The sequence below is a fragment of the Phocoena sinus genome, chromosome 2, assembly GCF_008692025.1.
Source record: "Phocoena sinus isolate mPhoSin1 chromosome 2, mPhoSin1.pri, whole genome shotgun sequence".
NCBI classification, from domain to species: domain Eukaryota; kingdom Metazoa; phylum Chordata; class Mammalia; order Artiodactyla; family Phocoenidae; genus Phocoena; species Phocoena sinus.
In genome coordinates this window covers 13,480,338-13,508,120 of record NC_045764.1, presented here as the reverse complement: position 1 = coordinate 13,508,120, position 27,783 = coordinate 13,480,338, and the positions used below count along the sequence as shown (strand labels likewise).

The following is a 27,783-nucleotide window of genomic DNA, read 5'->3' as shown; positions in this document are numbered from 1 at the left end:
ATCTTCTTTCAGAAGATAAAACTATGGGTTTTTTTTTTTTTCTAAAGGAATTATAAACATTAGATAATTGTCTGTAGAGGTGCGTTTCTCCTATATGTTTAAATACTCATAGGTCACCCGGCCTCAGGCGCAAGCTTTAGAGGAATGATTCTCAGCTTGATTAGCTAAGACTTTTGCCTCAAGGAAAACCAGTTACCAAAGTTACTTGTGCCTCAAGGGGTATAAATACTACAGCTGTTTGTGTAACTGTCAGATCCATTTTTTTCTACTAACACTCTACAATAAATGCAAAGGAAACTAATCCTAAAAAGAAAATGTTAGGTGAGTCTATGTTAATGAAGAAACAATTTTTACATGAGAAGTGATTTGTTCTGAAAAGATATAAATAATTTCGGTAATTGGAAGAAATTGTTACAAAGTTTACTGACTTTTAAAATAACAACAAACAAAAAGGCAAAATCTGATGCCAAAGATGTAGAGAGACTAAATAAAGCTATCTTTACAGACACGTTCTTGATGTGTGAAACAAAACTAGGGGCTCAGTGAGAGAAACCAACTAGAAAATATGCACAGAATGACCAACACTTCTTTCAACACACTCGTAGGACTCTTTCAACACTATGGATTATCTCAAACCAGAGGAATGTCTGCTATGGTATCTGGACCAATGCCAGCCCCTTATTATAAAGCAAAGAACTCTTCAAGAGAATATACTGAGTCCTTGCTTTGCAATCTGACAAACTGAGGTATTCAAATTAAAGAGTTAAGATGAGAACCAAGAGTGGCAGCTGACATTGTAGGATACAGAATAATTCCAGGTAATACATTTGAAGAAAGATTCAGAAGGTCACATTGCATACTTTTTTGGATTGTCTTTAAGATATATTAGCCTCCATAGAGAGATACAGATATTTAGGCTGGCGTTAGCCTAAAATCTCAAATACCTACTTTTTTCTTTAAAGGTACTCTTACTGTAAAGCACTGTTTTCAAACTACAGATTGTAGCTCACTAATATCTCCTGAAACCAACTTAGTGGACCACAATCAGCATTGTTTTTAAAAAGAAAGAAGACTGGTCTAGACTAGCCTAGAATAGAAAACATCAGTCTGTTTCACACACAATAAGTGTTTTGTCAAATTTTTGTTTCAGTTGTGTGTGTGTGTGTGTGTGTGTGTCCTGAGGCATGATGCAAAATATATTTCTTACCGTGGGTCTGACTTAAAAAAACTCTGAAACCTGTCACAGTAGTGTCTACCTTCCACACGTTCGGAAGAGCAGAGGAAGGGGGTCTCTCTGCAATTTCCTCTTAAGTCACTAGCATATAAACCACTGTATAAATACATTACTACTCTGCTGAAAGAGGCCCAGAGAAGTCTCAAAGTGAGGTGGCTGCCTCTTCTCTGACGTTCGACCCTAAACACAAAATCACTGGAGCAGAGGAAGGGAAGGGATGGAGGCAAAAGAAATAGGAGAAAGAAGCAAATATTTTCCTTCTACTCCTATCTTCTACAGATTTATACAAGTCTGTCCTCTCACTCACAAATTGGGTTTATTATTTTGAGGATGAGGAAACACCAAGAAATGGTAATAACTTGAATATCACTAATCACCTAATTGCAAAACATTTAAGAAATAGAGGGGGGAAAAAAGCCCCCCCAAGCGCAGATAGGAGCAATTACTGATATATCAAAAATGAATAGGCATTTGTTTGAAGTCAAGTAGAATTTTATTTCCCAGAGCATAGATACTCACATTAAAAATATTAGCTAATGAAGCCATGATCCTGAAGTCTGTAAGTACTGAATTAACCTAGTGAATATTTTCAATAGAAATTAACTCTCCTATAAACATACATTTTAAAAACAATGCACATCTTGAAAGGAACAAAAATAAAATACTAACATAATAAAATGTTTAACGAGACAATTCTCTCCTTTATAAACTGAGACATCAAAGTATAACATCTTAATTCAAAAGCAGATGAACACTCACCTCTGCCTTTGTTCATGATCCTTTAAAACTTCATAAATGGCCACCAACTAAAACAAAAGCATTACTTTAAAAATAATCTCAACTATAGGAAATCACTTAGGGAGACGAACACACTATAATTCACATGCAAAAACCCCATGCACTCATATATACGATGAACAGATAAAATCTTAATTATAAGTAACATTTTACGGTTTTGGTAGCACCTTAAGAGGTTAAAAAAGGCTTGATACCAAAATCTTTTTGAAAGACGCAAAACTAATAATTATCTTAACATGTGATTTTTAAAAGCAAAAACTGTAATTTAGACAAGAAAATTATGACAATTATGACCCCCCCCAAAATTTAGTGATTCTAATATAAAAAAATGTTGGAAAAAGCAAATTTTGTAAAAAACTGAATAAATACGTATACATTATATTTCTAAACTACAATCTCATTTTAAATGGAAATATTCTACGTGTCGGTTACTGTTTCTACCATAAACATTTATTTATAAATTATCACAAAAATACATATACAATAACAGCATATTTCACTTACTTGTCTAAACTGAGTTTCTGCATTTTCATCTTTATTCTTGTCTGGATGCAAACTTAGTGAAAGCTTACGATATGCTTTTCTAATGTCTGCAGATGAAGCATCCTGGGGGGGGGGAGGGGAAAAACACAAAGCAAACTTTGTCAGTAAAAGAAATTCCCAGAACCTTGTTAAGATCTGAGAAGACAGCCAACCAAGTGCAGGACCCCAGGCAATGTAATTTGAGCAATCAGTCTAACAACCAGGCTATGCAACTAGCCTGACCCACATGACTGAACAATTATTCAATCTAATTTGGCTCTCCTCTTAACTTTTCATTACCATACATTCATTTAAAGAAGACAGTATTTGGCAAAACTTTTCAAACACTTGCCTTCCTAAAATTAACCAATAAATCTTTTTCAGTAATTAAGAGATCAAAAAGAAACAAATTAAAAATTAATACATCCGTGTGCCTTCAAGGAAGGTCTTTATTTATCTGAGAATCCTAAAGCCAATGTCTGAAGCCCAGGCTTACCATATGTGGTTGCTTCATTGCTATTTATATTGAATTTACCATGAAGCGACAACCTATGGAAGCTCAATTTCACATGTCAAAAAGTATGCCTATTTGAAGGCAGTTAACTTTGCATTTACCCAAAATAATTATAATTAGAAATAGTTATGTATATTGTCCTTAACTTTTTTTGTTAGTACTTTATAGGCTATTTTCAATGCTGTCCAGTTTCCATAGTCTGATTTGCAGAAATAAATTTGCCCACTATTTATGTATTACTAACATAGTTTAAATATATTTTAAAAGGTCACAATAGTTGAGGAAAAGTACTTTGGACTAAGTGGATATTAAAGTTGAATTTTATGTAATCTCGTGTGTACGTGTAAACTCAGAGAACATCATTTTACATGGCCAGTAAAAAATACATGACAATAACAAAGAACACACTGTTAAGTTGGGTATAAAACTTGATCTCCACTAAATTTAAAAGTCATTGCAAAAACTAACATTCATAGTGGGGCAAAATGAGGATAAAGTTGCTTATTAAATTTTATCTTGTTTTTTAGCTGAGTATTTGTTCAATTAATTCCTAAAACTGATGTACTAAAAAGTTCAAATGACTAAAAAAACAAAACTTATTAACAAAAGTCTGTGTACCTGGGACTAAATAGCTGTTAAAGAAACAGAGGTGGAAAGAGGCAAAGTGAGACTACAATTAGTCTGTCAAGCTCTCTTTTATAAACCAATACTTTCATTACCAATTTTCTGGGGCTTATTGCTCCAGGCAATCACTTTACTTTAAAGTTTCAACTTAGGTGTGAATATTTTTCTGACTTGTGGAGGGCTGAGGAGCTATAAAATTAGTAGAGTAAGTTTCACAGGTAATATGGTTATAATTTCCATCCTCATTTGCTCAATGGAATTGATGTGTTCCTTATACTTAAATGATAGGTAGCATGTAGCAGAAAAGGATGATTATTTACTGAAACTCTGTGATGGAGATTTTGTTGAGCAAAGAGGTCAAGTGTCAAATGAATTCTCATTCCCTAATTGGGACTTTAATTTTAGATTTTTTAAAATTGGGACTATATCACAGAGAAATACCAAAAGTAGATTTCTTACAAAATAAGAGTGTATGTATTTGCTTATGTTACAAAATTAATACATGCTCATTATGGAACATCTATGACTTACATAACAGTCACCTAAGACATTTCCCTCCTTCCAGTCTTGGCAAGCTGACCCCAATCCTCCATTTTTCTGCCGCAGTATATACCGTAAGGGTGAATGTGGCCAGATGCCTCTCCTATTTCAAACCCTTCAGTAACGCCCAAGAACCTTCATCATCTGTCTTTTCCAGTCTTTTTAGCTTTATATCCCACTATCTTGGTCCATCCTCCTTGTCCCCCAAACCATCACACGATACGATGCTGTTCTCCAACTTGATGTTTTTGTTTTGCATCCAGCTGTAGATACAGACAGTTCTCTCCTGACTTAGAAATGGGCCTCTCAGGCTACACAGAAATACTGCCTATTTTCCTCTTGAGAATCTGCCCAGTAGGTTTATTTTACTAATAAGTGGAAAGAACTTATTAGTTTCATGCTAAGTGGACAGAACTGAAAAACTCAGAGGTCTTCCTATCTAAAAGACATGCTCTAGACAAGTTGCACCTCAAACTAGCTTATGTATGTATTAAATTTTAGTTAATTACTTAATGAATCTTAACTTATTTTATCTTCATAACAAAGCTATAAGATAAGTATAGTTGTTAGCAGGCCCATTTTACTGATGAGGTAAGTGAGGCAAAAAGAAGTAATTTGCTCAAGTTCATACTACTGGCAAATAGAGGAAAACAGAATTCAAACCCAGAAAATATTGCATCAGAATCATAGCTCTCTATGTTGATTCTTTAGATTCAGTTAGTAGATTTCATCTGAGCCACTTCACAAGGGCTAAAGCTTTTGGGAAGGCAGTGAGAACAACTGCTACAATCCTACTGAGCTGATAAACTATGTGGAAACCATCCCCATAAATACAATGGAATATGGTCAACTGCAGTTTTAATGGTAAAGATCCTGATATATGTTGGCTTTTACGGCACATTTTACATCGTATTTCTACTAGAGACCTGACTGTTAGAACATTCATCTCACATACACAGTAAATTAGACGTTTTATCTCTCTGGCTTTCAGAGAAAAATTTTTGATAGGACTATGGGTGAACTGGCCATCTTTAACACTGTTGACATCAGGAGATCTACAGGGTTCAACTGCCAGAATTCTTTTCCTTCTAAATGTGATATGGTTTTTTGGCAAGCTGGACATGAATTACCATAATACTTGGATGACCTCTGTAAAGAAGCGATATATGGTCATTCTTTTTGGTTTTTTTTTTTTTTTTTTTGGTGGGGGGCTGTGCCACACAGCATGTGGGATCTTAGTTCCCTGACCAGGGATCAAACCCGTGCCCCCTGCATTGGAAGTGCAGAATCTTAACCACTGGACCACCAGGGAAGTCCCTGGTCATTCTTTATTAAAAAAAAACCTCAAAAAACCACAACAACAACCTATGAAAATAATATGTTTGTCAAAATTGAAAAAAATGTGATGAGACATCAATGAAAGTGGCAGAGTAGGGAACTCCAAGGGCCTGTCCCTGAAGAGAAACAGCAAATAACCTGGCAAAACCTGTCAGAATCAACTTAATCTGAACTCTTCAAACTAGTCAAAGGATTCCAGCAATCAGTCAAACACTTAGTCAAGCAAAAGGTAGCTAATTTGCAGTAAGGGTCCTGAAGATGCCAATCTGAGTTACTGGTGTGGGGTCCTAGTGTTAGAGTAAGCAAAGTGGACTTTTCCGTCCTCCAAGAACTGTGGCTGCTTGTTCTGGCCTGTCTTTTGGTTCCCTGACAGACTGTGTAAAGGGCTTACCTTTATTTTACTAAGCTCAGATCTCTCCCAGTGCAGAGAGGCAACTGTTCAGGACATTTGTCAAAAACATTTAATGGCAAATTTATCAGCACGTGCCAAATGAGGCAAGGGATGGCAGCTGGGGTAAACAATAGACACAACAAAAAGCTTAGGAGGAAAAACTGGGAAGTGAGACGCTTTGGGGAATATGGGATTTGAAATGCTTCCACCAGAAGACCCACACGTGTGTGCCCAAGGCAGAGTAGCTGCTCAAAAACACCTGAGACAGCCCTAAATTCTCATTTCTGGCTGAGCTTTAGGCTGTATACAAGCAGCAGGTGAAGTCTAAGGGTGAGTTGTAAACTGCCTAGCTGAGTGTTGGAAGCATGCCCCAACATATCCACAGGACCCACTGCCAAAGATTTTGAGGTTTTTTTTGTTTGTTTGTTTCTGGTCCCAAACCTTTAAGGAAATCTCTGCTGAATCATTAGCTGACCCCTAAGCTAATCAAACAGATGTCAGTGGCCACACATGGCAAAGAATATACACTTTACAAAATTAGTTCAGAAAAATCACTAGACAAACAAACACCAACCACAGGCAGCAAAAAACAAAAAAACCCCTGATGAGGTAAAATAATCTAATTACCACATTACATATTCAAAATGTCCAGTACTCATTAAAAATTATGAAGTATGCAAAGAAACAAGGAAGTATGGCCCACACACACAGAAAAAAGGAATTAACAGAAATTGTCCCTGATGAAGACCAGACACTGGATTTACTGGAGAAAGCCTTTAGATCAACTGTTTTAAATATGCTCAAGAGCATGTACAAAGAACTAATAGAAAGAACAAGAATGATGTCTCACCAATTTGAGAATATCAACAGAGACGTAAAATTTTTAAAGGAACTAAAGAAAAATTCTGGACTTGAAAAATACAATAACTGAAATTTTAAAAATCACTAGAGGGGCTCAAAAGCAGATTTGAGCAGGTAGAAGAAAAAAATCTATGAACTTGAAGATAGGTCAATTGAGATTTTCCAATAATAGGAGCAAAAAGAAGAAAAAAAATGAAGAAAAATGAACAGAGCCTAAGAGATCTGTGGGACACCACCAAGTATACCAACATACATTTAATAAGAGTCCAAGAAGGAGAATAGAGAAAAGGGCAACAAAAAAAAAAAAAAAAAAAGACTGATAACTTCTAAATTTTGATAAAAGACATGAATATACACATCCAAGAAATCTCAACAAATCCTAAGCAGGGTAAACACAAAGAAATCCACACCTAGAAACATTCCACTCAAACTGTTCAAAGACACAGAGAATCCTGAGAACAGCAGAGTGATTCATTATGTACAAGGAATTCTCAAAAACATTAACAGCTAATTTCTCATCAGAAGCCATGGTGGCCAGAAGTTAATGCAATGACACATTCAAAGTGCTTAAAAAAATCTGTTAAGCAAGAATTCTATACCCAGCAAAGCTATTCCTCAAAAAGAAAGAGAAATTAAGATATTCCAATTAAACAAAAGATAAGAATTCATTTCTAGTAGACTTGCTCTCCAAAAAGTGCTGCAGAGAGTCCTTCAGGCTGAAAGAAAAAAAATAACAGGGAGTAACTCAATTCATACAAAGAAATAAAGAACACTGATAAAGATAACTATATAGATAAATATAAAAGTCAATATTCATGTATTTCTAGTTAGTAACTCCAATATTTTATATGATTTAAAAGACAACTATTAAAACAATAATAATGAATGTCTTAAATAATAAATGCCTATGTCTCAAATAAAATGATAATATAGATCTATGTCTATGTGCATACATGTATAAAGATGTAATCTGTGACAATAACTATATAAGGAAGGGGAACACTGCTATACAGGAGCCAAATTTTTTTTTTTTTTTTTTTGTGATATGCGGGCCTCTCACTGTTGTGGCCTCTCCCGTTGCGGAGCACAGGCTCCAGACTCGCAGGCTCAGCGGCCATGGTTCACAGGCCCAGCCGCTCCGTGGCATGCGGGATCTTCCCAGACTGGGGCACGAATCCATGTCCCCTGCATCGGCAGGCGGACTCTCAACCACTGCGCCACCAGGGAAGCCCCAGGAGCCAAATTTTTTATACAATTGAAACTAACTTGCTATTAATTCAAACTAGATTACTATAAATTAACATTAGTTGTAATCTCCATGGCAAACACTAAGAAAATAAAGATCTACCGTAAAAGAAACAAAAATCAAATAGTACACTAAGAATACTGTGAACAACTGTATGCCAATTAGGAAAGCCAGATGAAATAGACAAATTTCTAGAAACACACAAACTGACTCATGAAGAAACAGAAAAAATGAATAGACCTATAACAAGTAAAGAGATCGATCAGTTAATAAAAACAAAAAAAATCCAATGTCCTACACAGAAAAGCCCGAAACCTCAAAACTAGATGACTTTCACTACTGAATTCTGTCAAACGTTTGAAGAAATCACAGTCCTCTTTAAACTCTTCCAAAACATATAGGAAGAAGGATACCAAAACCAGAAAAACTCCTCAAGAGAGAAAACTATAGATCAATATTCCTTATGAATACAGATGCAAAAATTCCTCAGCAAACTTCTAGTAAACTGCATCCAGCTGCATATAAAAAGAAATACGTACCATGACCAAGTGAGATTTATCCCATGAATGCAAGGGTGTTTCAGTGCATGAAAACCAATCAATATATCATATTAATTAAATGAAGAACAAAAAACCACAGTCATCTCAATTGATGCAGAAAAAGCATATCCAACACCATTTAATAACAAAACACTCAACTAGGACTAGAAAGCAACTTTCTCAAGTTGATAAAGGGCATCTAAGAAAAACCCACAGGTAACCTCCTACCTGAATCGTGAAGTCTGAAACCTTTTACCCAAGATCAGTAGTAAGAGGGATATCTGTTCTGGCCTGAGCAATTAGTCAAGAAAAAGAAATAAAAGACATCCAAATTAGAATGGAAGAATTAATACTCTCTGTATTCACAGATGACATGATCCTATACGTGGTAAATCCTAAAGCATCACAGAACTAGTATTAGAGCTAAGAAGTAAATGTATTAAGTTGTAGGATACAAGATCAATATATAAAGATCAGCTGTATTTCTACATACTAGCAATTAAAAATCCAAAAATGAAACTAAGAAAACAAATCCTTGACAATAGCATCAAAATGAATAAAATACTTCGGAATAAGTTTAACAAAAGAAGTGTAACATTTGTACACTATGAACTATAAAACACTGCTGAAAGAAATGAAAGAAGGTCTTAATAAATGGAGAGGCATCTATGTTCATGGACTGGAAGACAATATTAAAATGGCAATAATTTGCAAGTTGATCCAGAGTCAATGCAATCCCTATCAAAATCCCACCTGGCATTTTGCAGAAATTTACATGCTTATCCTAAAATTCATAGGGAAATGCCAGGGACCCAGAATAGCTACAATACCCTGAAAACAAAGTTGGAAGATTCATATGTCCTGATTTCAAAACTTACTGCAAAGCTATAGTCATCAAGACAGTGTGGTCATGACATATGGATAGACATACAGCTCAATATAAGAATTCAGAATCCAAAAATAAACCTATTCATCTATGGTCAAATTGATTTTCAACAAGGGTGCCAACATCATTCAATACAGAAAGAACAGTCTTTTCAACAAATGATGTTGAGATAACTGGATATCCACATGCAAAAAAAAAAAAAGAAAGAAGTTGGACCCTTTTCTCACATGATATAAAAAAACTAACTTGAAATAAATCAAAGTCCCAAAAATAAGAGCTAAAACTATAAGACTCTTAGAAGAAAACACAGAGGTAAATCTATATGACCTTGGATTTTTACAATGGATTCTTAGCTATGATATTAAAAGAACAGGCAACAAAAGAAAAAGAAAAAATATACAAATTGTACTTAAACAGAATTTAAAACTTTGCAGCCACTGTGCAAGTTTGGTGGTTCCTTAAAAAAAAACAACATAGAGTTACCATATAACCTTTTAATTATATTCCTAGGTATTTACTGAAAAGAATGAAAACTGGTGTTCAAACAAAAGCTTGTACGCAAATGTCCACAGCAATACTATTCACAATAGCCAAAAAGTAGAAACACCAACGTCCACTAACTGATGAATGGATAAACAAAATGTGGTATAGGTATATCAATACAATGAATATTACTCAGACATAAAAGGAATGAAGTACTGATATATGCTACAACATGAATGAATCTTGAAAACCCGATGCTAAATGAGAAAAGCAGACACAGAAAGCCATGTATTTCATGATTCCACTTTAACTGTCCATTTGTCCTTTGTGGACAAATCTATTGATACTGAAAGCAAATCAGTAGTTCCCAGGGGTTAGGGAGAGAGGGGAATGAGGAGTGACTGCTTAATACACACAGAGCTTCTTTTTGGGGTGCTGAAAATGTCCTGGAATTAGATGATGGCTGAACAACACTGTGAATACACTAGAGATCATGGAATTGTACACTCAAATTGGTGAATTTTACGTTTCATGACTATCTCAATTTTTAAAAATTGAAACAATGCAGAATTATCTTTATTGCACGCTATGTGCTAGGCACCATTCTAGCCACAATATATGTTAATTCCCTTGATTTTTACAACCCTTGGTGATAGGTATAATTATTATCTTTATTTTAATGAGGGAACTGGGGGCTTAAACTAAGGCTTAGTAATCTGCCAAAATGTTACATAGATACTACATAGCAGAAATTTCCTGACAGAAATTTAGTCTCACCTCCCATGCTACCTCTTCTAGAATTAAGGACTATTTTCTGCATATCCTATGGCCACTCCTTGATTATCCTCTAATGTAAATTAAGCTATATACATCAAAATGGAGCCAGCTATCTCTGGGAGTCTGAAAAGCAGGATTAGTAGTAACCTGATATAGCTCAACCCAGAGATGTTTTAAATGTATGGATTGGGCTTCCCTGGTGGTGACGTGGTTGAGAGTCCGCCTGCCGATGCAGGGGACGTGGGTTCGTACCCCGGTCCGGGAAGATCCCACATGCCGCGGAGCGGCTGGGCCCGTGAGCCATGGCCGCTGAGCCTGCGTGTCTGGAGCCTGTGCTCCGCAACGGGAGAGGCCACAACAGTGAGAGGCCCACGTACCGCGGGAAAAAAAAAAAAAAAAATGTGTGGATTGTTCCCAGTGAACACTCCTCTAGAGGTAGATAAATTAATCTAAATGAACAAATTCTTATCTAATTTACTTTTGAACAGATCTGATAAGGATGTTAGATGTGGGACAAATCCCTGAGAAATTTTACTCGTATTCTAGATTATATTAGAGTTAGCCCCTTTCCACTTACTATGATGCTTAGGATGAAGATGGGCTTGAAAATAACTAAGCCACTTACCAGCTATGTGATTTTGGACGATTTACCTACTCTAAGTTTCAAGTTCTCATCTATAAAATGGAAATAATAATGTTACAACACCTAAATATGTATACATGTATGTAAATATATATACACACATACATATATGTACATAATGTGCTTATTATAGCAACTGGCACATAGTAGTGCTGAGTAAATGAAAACTGTTATAATATGTAGTCTAGAAAGTGACTATTTCTCTTTCATTTTAACACTTACCAAACCTGACTTGCAGTTTATTTGGATTTGTGCTTCAGACCGTGAGTACTAAGGAATTGAGGAGTAAAATGAATTTGGATGGTTTTTATTTATTGATTTGACAATATTTATTGAGTACCTACTACGCACCACCATTGAGGACACAGTAGTGAACAAAATAAACCCAATCTATCCTCATAAAAGCTTTGCAAGGTAAGAACAGTGAAAATTCTGTCTTAGGTGATCCAAGAGGGGTTTCTTATTTTACTTTATATCAGGGATTGGCAAACATTTTCTGTAAAGGGCCAGATAGTAAATACTGGAGGCTTTGCAGGCAAAAAAGTCTCTGCTGCAATTATTCAGCTCGGCCATTGTAGTGAGAAAGCAGCCACAGATGACACATAAACAAATGGGTGTGGTGGTGATCCAGTGAAATTTTATTTTCAACAACAGTTAGTGCCTGGTTTTGGCCCCTGGAGTGTAGTTTGTTGACCCCTGATTTATATCAGTGGATTACCAATAATCTTAAACTCATTCTATTTACAGTGTCTTTGCAAATTTGAGACCCACGTATCTTTAGGTCTGCCAGGAGGTTAACAAAACAAAAATGTGAAGACCTTATACAGGATCTGACAAAAGTAAACTTTTTTTTTGAATTTAATTTTATTTTTTTAAACAGCAGGTTCTTACTATTCACCCATTTTACACACATCAGTGTATACATGTCAATCCCAATCGCCCAATTCAGCACACCACCCCCTGCACCCCCCACTGCTTCCCCCCTTAGTGCCCATACATTTGTTCTCTACATCTGTGTCTCAATTTCTGCCCTGCAAACCGGTTCATCTGTACCATTTTTCTAGATTCCACATATATGCGTTAATATATATTTGCTTTTCTCTTTCTGACTTACTTCACTCTGTATGACACTCTCTAGATCCATCCACGTCTCAACAAATGACCCAATTTCGTTCCTTTTTATGGCTGAGTAATATTCCACTGTATATATGTACCACAAGTTCTTTATCCATTTGTCTGTTGATGGGCATTTAGGTTGCTTCCATGACCTGGCTACTGTAAATAGTGTTGCAATGAACATTGGGGTGCATGTATCTTTTTGAACTATGGTATTCTCTGGGTATATTCCCAGTAGTGGGATTGCTGGGTCATATGGTAATTCTATTTTTAGTTTTGTTTTTTTTTTTTCGGTACGTGGGCCTCTCACTGTTGTGGCCTCTCCCGTTGTGGAGCACAGGCTCCAGACACGCAGCCTCAGTGGCCATGGCTCACGGGCGCAGCCGCTCCGCGGCATGTGGGATCTTCCCGGACCAGGGCACGAACCCGTGTCCCCTGCATCGGCAGGCAGACTCTCAACCACTGTGCCACCAGGGAAGTCCTATTTTTAGTTTTTTAAGGAACCTGTTCCCCACAGTGCCTGTATCAATTTACATTCCCACTAATGGTGCAAGAGGGTTCCCTTCTCTCCACACCCTCTCCAGCATTTGTTGCTTGTAGATTTTCTGATGATGCCCATTCTAACTGGTGTGAGGTGATACCTCATTGTAGTTTTGATTTGCATTTCTCTAATAATTAGTGATGTTGAGCAGCTTTTCATGTCCTTCTTGGCCATCTGTAAGTCTTCTTTGGAGAAATGTCTGTTTAGGTCTTCTGCCCATTTTTGGATTGGGTTGTTTCTTTAATATTGAGCTGCATGAGCTGTTTATATATTTTGGAGATTACTCCTTTGTCCGTTGATTCGTTTGCAAATATTTTCTCCCATTCTGAGGGTTGTCATTTCGTCCTGTTTATGGTTTCCTTTGCTGTGCAAAAGCTTTTAAGTTTCATTAGGTCGCATCTGTTTATTTTTGTTTTGATTTCCATTACTGTAGGAGGTGGATCAAAAGAGATCTTGCTGTGATTTATGTCATAGAGTGTTCTGCCTATGTTTTCCTCCAAGAGATTTATAGGGTTCAGTCTTACATTTAGGTCTCAAATCCATTTTGAGTTTATTTTTTGTATGGTGTTAAGGAGTGTTCTAATTTCATTCTTTAACATGTAAATGCCCAGTTTTCCCAGCACCACTTATTGAAGAGACTGTCATTTCTCCATTGTATATCCTTGCCTCCTTTGTCATAGATTAGTTGACCATATGTGCGTGGGTTTATCTCTGGGCTTTCTATCCTGTTCCATTGATCTACAGTTCTGTTTTTGTGCCAGTACCATACTATCTTGATTACTGCAGCTTATAGTCTGAAGTCCAGGAGCCTGATTCCTCCAGCTTTGTTTTTCTTTCTCAAGATTGCTTTGGCTATTCGGGGTCTTTTGTGTTTCCATACAAATTGTGAAATTCTTTGCTCTAGTTATGTGAAAAATGTCAGTGGTAGTTTGATAGGGATTGCATTGAATCTGTAGATTGCTTTGGGTAGTAGAGTCATTTTCACAATGTTGACTCTTCCAATCCAAGAACATGGTATATCTCTCCACCTATTTGTATCATCTTTAATTTCTTTCCTCAGTGTCTTATAGTTTTCTGCATACAGGTGTTTTGTCTCCCTAGGTAGGTTTATTCCTAGGTATTTTATTCTTTTTGTTGCCATTGTAAATGGGAGTGTTTTCTTAATTTCACTTTCAGATTTTTCATCATTAGTGTATAGGAACGCCACAGATTTCTGTACATTAATTTTGTATCCTGCAACTTTACCAAATTCATTGATTAGCTCTAGTAGTTTTCTGGTGGCATCTTTCGGATCCTCTATGTATAGTATCATGTCATCTGCAAACAGTGACACTTTTACTTCTTCTTTTCCAATTTGTATTCCTTTTATTTCTTTTTCTTCTCTGATTGCCATGGCTAGGACTTCCAAAACTATGTTGAATAGTGGTGAGGGTGGACATCCTCATCTTGTTCCTGATCTTAGAGGAAATGCTTTCAGTTTTTCACCATTGAGAATGATGTTTGCTGTGGGTTTGTCATATATGGCCTTTATATTGTTGAGGTAGGTTCCCTCTATGCCCACTTTCTGGAGAGTTTTTATCATAAATGGGTGTTGAATTTTGTCAAAGGCTTTTTCTGCATCTATTGAGATGATCATATGGTTTTTCTCCTTCAATTTGTCAATATGGTGTATCACATTGATTGATTTGCGTACACTGAAGAATCCTTGCATCCCTGGGACAAATCCCACTTGATCATGGTGTATGACCCTTTTAATGTGTTGTTGGATTCTGTTTGCTAGTATTTTGTTGAGGATTTTTGCATCTATATTCATCAGTGATACTGGTCTGTAATTTTCTTTTTTGTAGTATCTCTGTCTAGTTTTCGTATCAGGATGATGGTGGATTCATAGAATGAGTTTGGGAGTGTTCCTTCCTCTGCAACTTTTTGGAAGAGTTTGAGAAGGATGGGTGTTAGCTCTTCTCTGAATGTTTGACAGAATTCACCCATGAAGCCATCTGGTCCTGGACTTTTGTTTGTTGGAAGATTTGTAATCACAGTTTCAATTTCATTACTTGTGATTGGTCTGTTCATATTTTCTATTTCTTCCTGGTTCAGTCTTGGAAGGTTATACCTTTCTAAGAATTTGTCCATTTCTTCCAGGTTGTCCATTCTATTGGCATAGAGTTGCTTGTAGTAGTCTCTTAGGATGCTTTGTATTTCTGCGGTATCTTTTGTAACTTCTTTTTCATTTCTAATTTTATTGATTTGAGTCCTCTCCCTCTTTTTCTTGATGAGTCTGGCTAACGGTTTATGAATTTTGTTTATCTTCTCAAAGATCCAGCTTTTAGTTTTACTGATCTTTGCTACTGTTTTCTTTGTTTCTACCTCATTTATTTCTGCTCTGATCTGTAAGATTTCTTTCCTTCTGCGAACTTTGGGTTTTGTTTGTTCTTCTTTCTCTGTTTCCTTTAGGTGTAAGGTTAGATTGTTTATTTGAGATGTTTCTTGTTTCTTGAGGTGGGCTTGTATAGCTATAAACTTCCCTCTTAGAACTGCTTTTGCTGCATCCCATAGGTTTTGGATCGTCGTGTTTTCATTGTCGTTTGTCTCTAGGTATTTTTTGATTTCCTCTTTGATTTCTTCTTTTTATTTTTTTAACATCTTTATCCTCTTTGATTTCTTCAGTGATCGCTTGGTTATTTAGTAACGTATTGTTTAGTCTCCATGTGTTTATGTTTTTTACGTTTTTTTCTCTGTTACTGATTTCAAATCTCATAGCGTTATGGTCAGAAAAGATGCTTGATATTATTTCAATATTCTTAAATTTACTGAGGCTTGATTTGTGACTCAAGGTGTGATCTATCCTGGAGAATGTTCCGTGCCCACTTGAGAAGAAAGTGTAATCCGCTGCTTTTGGATGGAATGTCCTATAAATATCAATTACATCTATCTGGTCTATTGTGTCATTTAAAGCTTCTGTTTCCTTATTAATTTTCTGCTTGGATGATCTGTCCACTGGTGTAAGTGAGGTGTTAAAAGTCCTCCACAAGGGTTTCCCTGGTGGTGCAGTGGTTGAGAGTCCGCCTGCCAATGCAGGGGACACAGGTTCGTGCCCCAGTTCAGGAAGATCCCACATGCAGTGGAGTGGCTGGGCCGGTGAGCCATGGCCGCTGAGCCTGCGCGTCTGGAGCCTGTGCTCCGCAACGGGAGAGGCCACAACAGTGAGAGGCCCATGTACCACAAAAAAAAAAAAAAAAAAAGTCCCCCACTATTAGTGTGTCACTGTCGACTACCTCTTTTATAGCTGTTAGCAGTTGCCTTCTATATTGAGGTGCTCCTATGTTGGGTGCATATATATTTATAATTGTTATATCTTCTTCTTAGATTGATCCCTTGATCATTATGTAGTGTCCTTCCTTGTCTCTTGTAACATTCTTTATTTTAAAGTCTATTTTATCTGAGTATTGCTACTCCAGCTTTCTTTTGATTTCCATTTGAATGGAATACCTTTTTCCAACCCCTCACTTTCAGTCTGTATGCGTCCCTAGGTCTGAAATGGATGGCATATATATGGGTCTTGCTTTTGTATCCATTCAGCAAGCCTGTGTCTTTTGGTTGGAGCATTTAATCCATTCACATTTAAGGTAATTATCAATATGTATATTCCTATTACCATTTTCTTAATCGTTTTGGGTTTGTTTTTGTAGGTCCTTTTCTTCTCTTGTGTTTCCCACTTAGAAAAGTTCCTTTAGCATTTGTTGTAGAGCTGTTTTGGTGGTGCTGAATTCTCTTAGCTTTTGCTTGTCTGTAAAGCTTATGATTTCTCCATTGAATCTGAATGAGAGCCTTGCTGGGTAGAGTAATCTTGGTTGTAGGTTTTTCCCTTTCATCACTTTAAGTATATCATGCCACTCCCTTCTGGCTTGTAGAGTTTCTGCTGAGAAATCAGCTGTTAACCTCATGGGAGTTCCCTTGTACATTATTGGTCGTTTTTCCCTTGCTTTCAAGAATTTTTCTTTGTCTTTAATTTTTGCCAATTTGATTACTATGTGTCTCGGCGTGTTTCTCCTTGGGTTTATCCTGCCTGGGACTCTCTGCATTTCCTGGACCTGGGTGGCTATTTCCTTTCCCATGTTAGGGAAGTTTTCGACTATAATCTCTTCAAATATTTTCTCAGGTCCTTTCTCTCTCTCTTCTCCTTCTGGGACCCCTATAATGCGTATGTTGCTGCATTTAATGTTGTCCCAGAGGTCTCTTGGGCGTCTTCATTTCTTTTCATTCTTTTTTCTTTATTCTCTCCGCAGCAGTGAATTCCACCATTCTGTCTTCCAGGTCACTTATCCATTCTTCTGCCTCAGTTTTTCTGCTATTGATTCCTTCTAGTGTATTTTTCAGTTCAATTATTGTATTGTTCATCTCTGTTTGTTTGTTCTTTAATTCTTCTAGGTCTTTGTTAAACATTTCCTGCATCTTCTCGATCTTTGCCTCCATTCTTCTTCCGAGGTCCTGGATCATCTTCAGTATCATTATTCTGAATTCTTTTTCTGGAAGGTGGCCTATCTCCACTTCATTTAGTTGTTTTTCTGGGGTTTTATATTGTTCCTTCATCTGGTACATAGCCCTCTGCCTTTTCATCTTGTCTATCTTTCTATGAATGTGGTTTTTGTTCCACAGGCTGCAGGATTGTAGTTCTTCTTGCTTCTGCTGTCTGCCCTCTGGTGGATGAGGCTATTTAAGAGGCTTGTGCAAGTTTCCTGACGGGAGGGACTGATGGTGGGTAGAGCTGGATGTTGCTCTGGTGGGCAGAGCTCAGTAAAACTTTAATCCACTTGCCTGCTGATGGGTGGGGATGTGTCCCACCTCTGCTGGTTGTTTGGCCTGAGGCGACCCAACACTGGAGCCTACCTGGGCTCTTCGGTGGGGCTAATGGCGGACTCTGGGAGAGCTCACGCCAAGGAGTACTTCCTAGAACTTCTGCTGCCAGTGTCCTTGTCCTCACAGTGAGACACAGCCACCCCCTGCCTCTGCAGGAGACCCCCCAACACTACCAGGTAGGTCTGGTTCAGTCTCTATGGGGTCACTGCTCCTTCCCCTGGGTCCCCATGCACACACTACTTTGTGTGTGCCCTCCAAGAGTGGAGACTCTGTTTCCTCCAGTCCTGTAGAAGTCCTGCAATCAAATCCCACTAGCCTTCAAAGTCTGATTCTCTAGGAATTCCTCCTCCCATTGCCGGACCCACAGGTTCTGAAGCCTGATGTGGGGCTCAGAACCTTCACTCCAGTGGGTGGACTTCTGTGCTTTAAGTGTTCTCCAGTTTGTGGGTCACCCACCCAGCAGTATGGGATTTGATTTTATTGTTATTGCGCCCCTCCTACCATCTCACTGTGGCTTCTCCTTTGTCTTTGGATGTGGAGTATCTTTCTTGGTGAGTTCCAGTGTCTTCCTCTCAATGACTGTTCAGCAGTTAGCTGTGATTCCAGTGTTCTCGCAAGAGGGAATGAGAGCACGTCCTTCTACTCCATCATCTTGAACCAATCTTCAGTAAACTGTTCTTAATAAAACTTCCTATTGCCTTGAAAAAACTCAAGAATATTAAATCCAAGAGAAGAACATATTATCAGATTCAGTAAAAAGGGAAGACTATAGTTATCCAACCTATATATTTAAGCACATAGTTGAAGAACTTCAAACTCTGGTTGACATCTGGGTATCTTAATTTCTGCAATGTTATTACCCAAGGTCAACTGCCTCAAACTTAGTAATTCCATGCAATCTTTCTAAGTCCTTGGGTCATTTTCTCATCTGATATTACTGAGTAAAAAGCTCAAGCTGAACTCTTGATAATGACATCATCCTCTTTACTCGGGTCTTTGCACTTAAATTTATAGTCCACTCCCACCCTCCACCCCCCCAAAAAAGCCAACAACAACAAAAAATAAACAGAAAACTATGTGCCTGGATACAAGTGCATTTACCACTAGAAGAACTAAATAATAGAGGCATTTAAGGACCAGGAGGATAAGAGAGGAAACTTGTGCTCACCATACCTTCAGGACTATGGGATTTTACCCAGGTTCACAGAAAATTCAAAATAAATTGGAAAAAAAATCAAAATAAACTGAAAAAGAGAAATGTTTTTCAAATGATTTTTCATGGCAATAATAAATAAATAATAAAGTCATTTACTTCATAATAAATTTTAAGTCTGGGCTTCTATGGTTGACCTGCTACAAAAGAAGCAGGGAGAAGCTTTGGGTTCTTCCACTGGACATCACTGTTAAAAGTCAATTGCCTTTGGAGAAAACTACTAAAATTTATGTAAGATGACAGCTTTAGTTCACTTTTCTTAGCCTTAAACTATATATAGGAACCAATAAAGGGCTAGTTTATATCAAAATCCGGTTATTGGTGCTCATATAGAACATACATCTTATTATTTTTTGAGAGTCAAGGTTGGTAAGAATAATTTGTTGACAAATCAGATAATTTCCAGTACAGTAAAAGAGGAATGCATTCTATCCTCTTATTTTTAACTTGCATCGAAATAAATTTGGATTAATAACATGTTTATTTAAGTTGAACACACCTCTGCCCTCCCCATAAGATTAAAAATGCAAGCCTTCTCCAAAATGTAGATAAACAAAATACTGCAGCCTCAAGAGACAGCTGCTTCTGATATCTAATTACTGGGGGACTGAGCTGCCAGGAACATCAAATCAACTATTCACAAAACAAAATCATTATTTCTGGTAACCAGATTAGTTATCTTAGACTATATTTTGTAACTAATTTATCTTGAAAGGGAAGTCAATGGCAGGGGCACAAAGCAGGATGGACAGTTCTATATTAAAGAGATTTGAGAGACAGAACCAAATGTATATTTTTTTAAAAATTTAGCAAGGCATAAATAAAAGTTGAAATTACATATTACCTAGAAATTAATGAAAAGGAAAATATTTGGTATCCAAACCTATGACAGCTAAAGCTCTACTGAGAGGATAATACTTGTAGCTTCAAATACTCTTTTAACAAGACAATCCAAAAATGAATGAAGTGCCCAGCCTAAGAAAGTAGAAAAAGAACAACAAAATACACAAAAGAAAATAGGAAGAACAAAAAAACATGAAAGGTGAAAGTAATGAAACCGAAAAGGAAAAAAAGCTGGTTCTTTGGGAAAGTGAATAAAACGTACCAGACACAGAGTGCCTTGATGGTCACTTAAAACCTCAGTTTCTGTATCTTGAATATTCTCACATATCAACTTTACTTGCCTTTCCACTGACCCCGCCTCCTGTACTGTCCAATAGCAGAGCCAAACGATCTCATCTGAAAGCTCAGCCAAGACAAGTTCTAGATATGGTACTGGGAACTTTCAAAATCTGTCCTTCACCTAATCCGTTTTGCATTTACTCCCTTTCAGAGACAGATTTTTTTTTTTTTTTTTTTTTTTTTTTTTTTTGCGGTACGCGGGCCTCTCACTGTTGTGGCCTCTCCCGTTGCAGAGCAACAGGCTCCGGACGCGCAGGCTCAGCAGCCATGGCTCACGGGCCCAGCCGCTCCGCAGCATGTGGGATCTTCCCGGACCGGGGCACGAACCCGTGTACCTTGCATCGGCAGGCAGACTCCCAACCACTGCGCCACCAGGGAAGCCCGACAGATTGGTTCTTAATACCAGAGCACCAGTTCCCCTTACAGGGCTTTTTTCTGCTGTGTTTCTTGCAGACTATGTCTTGTCCCTGGTAGTCTTCTTCCCAATGACAGAAGACCCAACTCCTGAATGTCAGCCCAGGGAATAGTCCCCAGGGCTCACAGCTGGACCTCTTAGAGAATAGTCAACTGACTGCTACTGCTAAATGGTTTGTCCATTTTCCCACTGGTATGCTTCCACTCTGACATGGTAAGTGAGAAGGTGGCTACAGTCAATGAAAGCGATTTCATGATTTCAAATCCATGCCACACCAAAGGAAAAACAGATAGGCACCCATGCCTACTAACAGAAATGTAAAAGCAGCAGAAGCACAGCCTCCATCTGATTTCCACCTTCCAAAATTTACCAAGGTATGTCTAATTGGTCAAAGCTGTATTACATCCAGAACACTTAACTGCAAGTGAGTCTGAGAAACGTAGTTATTCACTTTCCACACTTGGTGCAGTAAAGCACACCAGAAGGAAGGAATAAATGTTGAAACCAATCCACTGTATTTACTACATAGAAGGTTTGTTTTCTCATATCATCCCCTAATTTTAATATATAAATTCTTACAGCATTTAAGAAAGCTGATAAATTTGTAAAATAAATGTGCAAACCAGGAAATGCAATGGAATGATAATGAATGCTTTTCTTTGGATCTCTGAAATTAACTCACTTTTTTAGGGTGAAACCTTTATCTCCAAATAAAGACGTGTAATAGTCCACTACATTTTTCCTTTTCTTCAAGGACCGTCAGGGTAAATTTCTAAATTATTCATAGTATGGACTGTAAATCCCCGAAGACAGAGACCAGTTCTTTCAATTTATGTTGAAATTTACAGTTCCCACTAGAAAGCATAAATAATACAGTTCTCCCAATAATAATACAGCTCTTCCTCCTTTCCCAGTTTTTCCTTTTAGGTAAATGGCACCACTATCTACTCAGTAGCCACAGCCAAAAATCTAACGGTAAACCTCAATTATTTTCGTTCCTTCAGCTTCCTTATGTAATTTGTCAGGTGTCCAAACACTCCCCTGATCCTAGTCCAAGCAACCTATTCTTGGCCCTTCTATGGGACTCTGTTCAAAGTATATGTTGCTTCAAATATCATGGCTCCTCTGGTATATAAAGTGGATATTCAGTCCACCTTCTTTCTAATCCAGCATTGTCTAAAAAGAATTTTGCACAATGATAGAAATGTTCCAGACCTGCACATGTAGCCACTGAGCACTTGAGATGTGGAAAGCATGACTAAGAACTGAATTTAAATTTCATTTAATTTTAATTCAGTTAAATTTAAATAGCCACATGTGGTTAGCGGCTACTATGTTCAACAATGAATTTCTAGAGCATCGTCCCATACTAAAGAAGTTAGACGCACTCTGATCTAGTATGCAAAACTGAGGCAAAGACCACTTCTGTTGCCAAACAAGGTCATAGGTTTTTCTGTGATAGTATAAGAAGTCCTGTTTCAACCACTAGCTTCATGGCTGCCAGACACTCCTTTGGGTGGAACAGGTATAGTGCAGCAGTTGCAGTGGCTAACTGATCATGACAGTTCCCTGATCACGATAGCTTCCTAACTGTAGCAATCATAGTACAGTCCAATTAAGAGATATTGGAAAAGTCTAGGATAATCACAGGGGAGACAGAATTCGGTATTGTAGAAAAGTAGCAATGAGTTTATCTTAGGTAATCTTTGGGGAGAGAGAATAAAAAGTCTTTAAGAAATGTTATTAAGAGAACTTCTGTTGATAATTTAGATTGGGGGAGGGATGTAAATGACAGGTGACTTGTAGTGTCAGACTTGCACAAGTAAGGATACTGGTGCCATTGGTGGAGATAGGGAATACTGTAAGAGTAAGATTAGAAGGGCAGAGAAGATCATGAGTTTACCAAGCAGGAGATGCCTTTGAAGTGGTCAAGTGGAACTGTCGATTAAGCATCTGAATATACAGATTTGAAGCTCAAAGACGTAGTTTGTGCTAGACATATAGATTTAGGAGCTATTGGTACATGAAGAAAAATCGAACACAGGCACAAATAAGACTGCTTAAAGAAAAAAGTATGGAGCGGTAAGACATGAAGGCCTAAATGAGTCTGAAGAATCTAAATAAATAACAGAGAACCAAAGTTAGGTAGAAAATCAGAAGGGTTTTCTTTTATTCCAAGAATAAAAGAATGGTCAGCAGTATCAATACTGCTACTGTTAGGTAAAATAAGCACTGAAACATACTGACTGGATTTGCTATTTTGAAGATCACCAACGACCCTGGGAAGAGCTGTTTTGATAGAGTAATGGGTACAGATGCCAAACTAGAGAGCAGTAAGGAATGGGTGGGAAGTGAGGAAATGAGGACAGATTTTCAAGAAATCTGACTGCTAAAAGGAGATGTGGGATTGAGAAAGGTTTTCTTTCCTTTTTGACACTGATAAGAAGGATCCAGCTGACAGGAGAATTTAAATGTAAGTGATACACAGGATTACTGACAGACTGTTTCAGAGCAGGTGGGGATAGAATCCAAATTGTGAGAGAAAAACTGGCCTTCAGGAAGAAGGAGAGGATAGACGTAAGAGTAAGGTCTGTAGGGTGACTGTGGGAAGCTGCAAGTATCTGGCTGTAAATGTTATAAATCCTGATGATGCATAAATATCATTGCTAATAAAAGTTGAGGGGGATTCTTTGAATTAACAGGAATGAGAATGCAAGCTGACGGTGAGAGAGTTCTTTTAGGCTGAACTCTTCATTAGAGGTAGTAGGAAGGTCATACTAAGGAAAAAAGTGGACATGTAGACAGAGGAGAGACAGAACTAGTAATTCAGTCTGTACAACTTTGCCTAGCTATTCGTTAACAGAAGATCTGATGTACATAGTGGCTATTTCCACATTTACCTTAACCCTTTCTCTTACTTTACTGTTTCATCTTATTTCCAATTTTATGCAAAATAACTGTTTACTTAGTAATTTGAGAAGTGACAGGTGAAAAATCAAAATTATACTAGACAGGGCTTCCCTGGTGGCACAGTGGTTGAGAGTCCACCTGCCGATGCAGGGGACACGGGTTTGTGCCCAGTCCGGGAAGATCCCACATGCCGCGGAGCGGCGGGGCCCACGAGCCATGGCCGCTGAGCCTGCGCATCTGGAGCCTGTGCTCCACAATGGAAGAGGCCACAGCAGTGAGGCCCGCGTACCATACACACACACACACACACAAATTATACTAGACAATCACTAGAAATTATATACTAGAAATGATCAGTAAGTTCAAATTCCCAGCTTTTCTCTCTGTGTAGCAGTATTACATAGAAATAGATAATACTTTAAAATCTGTATTTCATATCCAAATGGCCAACAAACAAATGAAAAAGTATTCAACTTCATTAATCATTGGGGAAAAGCAAATTAAAGCCCCAACGAGATACCACTACATACCTAACAAAATGGCCAAAATAAAGAAGGTAATTTTTTAATTTTTGTAAAATGAAAATTTGTAGAAGATTTTCTCTTTATAAAAAAGATAATTAACAAGCGAGTGTTGACAGGATATGGAGCAACTACACCATCAATGCACTGCTAGAGGGACTATAAACTAGTACAACCATCTGAAAACTGTTTGGCAGTATCTGCTAAGGCTGAATAGACACATACCCTGTGATCCAGCAAGTTCGTTCCTAGGTATGAACCCAACAGAAATGCATAGATATGCTCATCAAAAAACATGTACAAGAATGTTCACAGAAGCACTGTTCATAACGGCTCCAAACTGGAAACAACCTAAATATCCATCAACAATAGGATGGGTAAATAAATTGGGATACATCCATGCAATGGAATACACAGACAGCAGTGAACACAAGTGAACTTTTGTTTGACACAATATGGATGACTTTCATGAGCATAATGTTGAGCAAAAGAAGCCAAGCCAAAAAAAAAAAAAAAAAGAGCATATACCATATGATTATGCGAATGTAAATTTTTTTAAAAGGTAAAACTAATTTATGATGTTAGAAGGCAGGATAACAGTTGTCCTTGGAGGGGAGAGTAATTGAGAAAGAGCACAAGAGGGGGTTTTGGAGTGCTGGTAACATTTTATTTCTTGTCCTTGGTGATTACGTGGATGGATTCAGTTGTGAAAATTCATTTCCCTATATACTTACGATTTTTGCATCTTTCTGAATGTACGAATGTGCATTTCAATAAAAACTTTACTTCAGAAAACTGTGTATCTCTTAAACTACTTTGGTAGATTTGACTCTTCAAATGAGCTCCTTACAGAAACAGCAACAATCCAATGGAAAATAAAATATATAACCTAAACATGTAAGCAACCTCTCTTCCAAAAGAAAAAGAAACATTACATGGGGTCTATATGTGAAAAGAATCTAAAGAAGTGGATATATATATTTGTATAACTGATTCATTTTGCTGTACACCTGAAACTAACACAACACTGCAAATCTACTATACTCCAATAAAAACTTAAAATAAAAATAGTTATTACAAAAAAAAATTACACGGAAATTAAACAAAAACTACCTGCCAACCACCTTCATTCCAAGGAGCATGTGGACTTCCTCCCTTTCCTTATCTTGAAGAAACAAAAAAAGTAAAGACACCTCATTTGTAGCCTTCCAAAAGATAAAACTATATGAAATGGGGCTTCCCTGGTGGCGCAGTGGTTGAGAGTCCGCCTGCCGATGCAGGGGACACAGGTTCGTGCCCCGGTCTGGGAAGATCCCACATGCCACGGAGCGGCTGTGCCCGTGAGCCATGGCCGCTGAGCCTGCGCGTCCGGAGCCTGTTGCTCCGCTACGGGAGAGGCCACAACAGTGAGAGGCCCGCGTACTGCAAAAAAAAAAAAAAACTGTATGAAATGATAGAGGCCTGAGTTATTCTTCTGCTTAGCTCTGTAGTTAGTTTTAGGGCTGTAACCAGAGAGAAGATTTGCAATAATTTCTCTCCCTTTTTGAAGGGTAGTCTAATTTCTATGAAGCAAATTTCTAAGAAGCAAATCAACACTTAATAAAAGGAAATCTATGTCAGAGTATATACTTTGATACTATGTATCTTTTCTATGCATTTTAGCAGCTCCTGATGCCCAGAATTTAAGAAGACTCTGATTTCCTCAGGGGCATTTTATTATGCAATAGCTGCTTACAGATTATTTTATGATCATTATACTCTAGGAAGCTATTGATAGTTCTTCCTCTGAAAAAAAATATTTTGCTTTAGCATATTTGTCACATTTGACCTGTTGGCCAAAATTTTTGTCAAATTATTTATAATAATTTGTAAGCCCACCTTTGCACAGATCACAAAAGAAAGAAACCAGGCAAATATAGCTTACTAAAATCTAAATTCTATCTCACCTACGTTTCAATAAATTAGTAAATGGCCTGAATGGGTTGGGGAGATTATGGCAATAGCTGAAGTAGAAAGTGACTATGAAAGGCAAGGAGGAAGTGCCTCAGTGGTATGCAGACAGAGAAGAGTTTACCTGGGAGTCTGATGTGATCTGGGGAGCAAGGTAAAAAACAACTAGACGCTAGAAATGTCTACAAGATTAAAGAATTTAGTAATAGGAGAACAAGGTAAGAAAAAAGACTACTGCAGTGAACAATGCATGAGTCACTATATCAGACCTTACAAAGATAACATAATGAAATGGTCACTAAACAATGTTGAGCATGAATTACCAAAATATGCTTATTTATTTATAAATAATATATTAGTATGATAGTACTATCTCTTGGAAGGCTACAAGGGAGGTTAGAAAGCAATCACTTATTGAAACATGGGGTCTTCAAAAGAGAATAGGACATAATCCTTGTGAATCCAGAAATGATTTTAAATCATTTATTAAATCAGTTAAAGGTAGAGGGAAAAAAAACCCTATCCTTAAATTAATCCAGAAATTATTGCAGTAATTTATTCCTGGTTCTCACACACGGGTAACATACGGGAAAATTTTTGAAACTTCATTCTTAAACTGGTTAGGGATATTTCACTTCTCTTTCTGGAACCTTACTTATTTTTTGTTTGTTTCATTTTTAAGCAGTAGACAGAAAAGATAGAAAAGGAAAACCCAAATATACTGTATCCAAATTTTAAAACTTTTATCTACTGAAGGTGAGTAAAAGATTTAAAAATATATTCCCTCCAGTGTAACTGGTGGAGTCTGACCTCTCAGTAAGACAGACACAATTTCTTTGAGCTACTCTTCTGAATTAATTAAATGTGTTTTAGTAACACTGCTTTCCTAGAAAGTTTCCAATTGGGAGGAAGTGGAGAATGAAGCTGAAATAAGTGACATTTTGTTTGTGTGTGTGTGTGGTACACGGGCCTCTCACTGTTGTGGCCTCTCCCATTGCAGAGCACAGGCCCCGGACGCGCAGGTTCAGCGGCCATGGCTCATGGCTCACGGGCCCAGCTGCCCCGCGGCATGTGGGATCTTCCCGGACCGGGGCACGAACCCAGGTCCCCTGCATCGGCAGGCGGACTCTCAACCACTGCACCACCAGGGAAGCCCCAAGTGACAAGTATTTTAAAGAAGAGGTGCTTGCTCTTAACTTGCCCTAAGCTTCTTTTGACCTTTCATCCTAATGTACTCTACAGGTCACCAAATACAATCTGCCTGGAATTATTAAATTCCCATACTGATTCCACCAGCAATGATTTGGAGACTGTTGTGATATTACATCTAAGTGCTCCTTGGATTCAATATTTTGTCATTTATTTTGTTCCCAAAATTACTTTGTGCAATCGTTTCTGACATTTTTAAAGGCAGTAAATATACAGAATTTCAGATGACTCATAGACTTGAATATTAAGACTACAAGTTGGTAAGGAAATAAGGAATGGTTAGTACTAATACTTTTACTATATCCAATTTCTTTGAATCATGACATTAGAAATATCTGAGAAATCAAACTAGTCTTCAATAGCTAAACACACTTCCACCCCAACCCAGAATAGATCTAACCCCAATTAAACTTAAAAGCTTTTGCACAAAGGAAACCATAAACAAGACGAAAAGACAACACTCAGAATGGAAG

General features: G+C 37.6%; 1 protein-coding gene across 1 annotated transcript in view; it reads right to left on the bottom strand.

The window, feature by feature from the left end:
• Nucleotides 1–27,783, bottom strand: part of DNAJC1 (DnaJ heat shock protein family (Hsp40) member C1) — a 204,323-nt gene that overhangs the window by 125,449 nt on the left and 51,091 nt on the right. Inside the window, exons 2-3 of the mRNA XM_032622593.1 lie at nt 2,537–2,638; nt 1,994–2,040 (exon numbers count right to left, since the gene is read on the bottom strand). Of these exons, the coding sequence (XP_032478484.1) occupies nt 1,994–2,040; nt 2,537–2,638 (149 nt within the window). The remainder of the gene's footprint in view (nt 1–1,993; nt 2,041–2,536; nt 2,639–27,783) is intronic.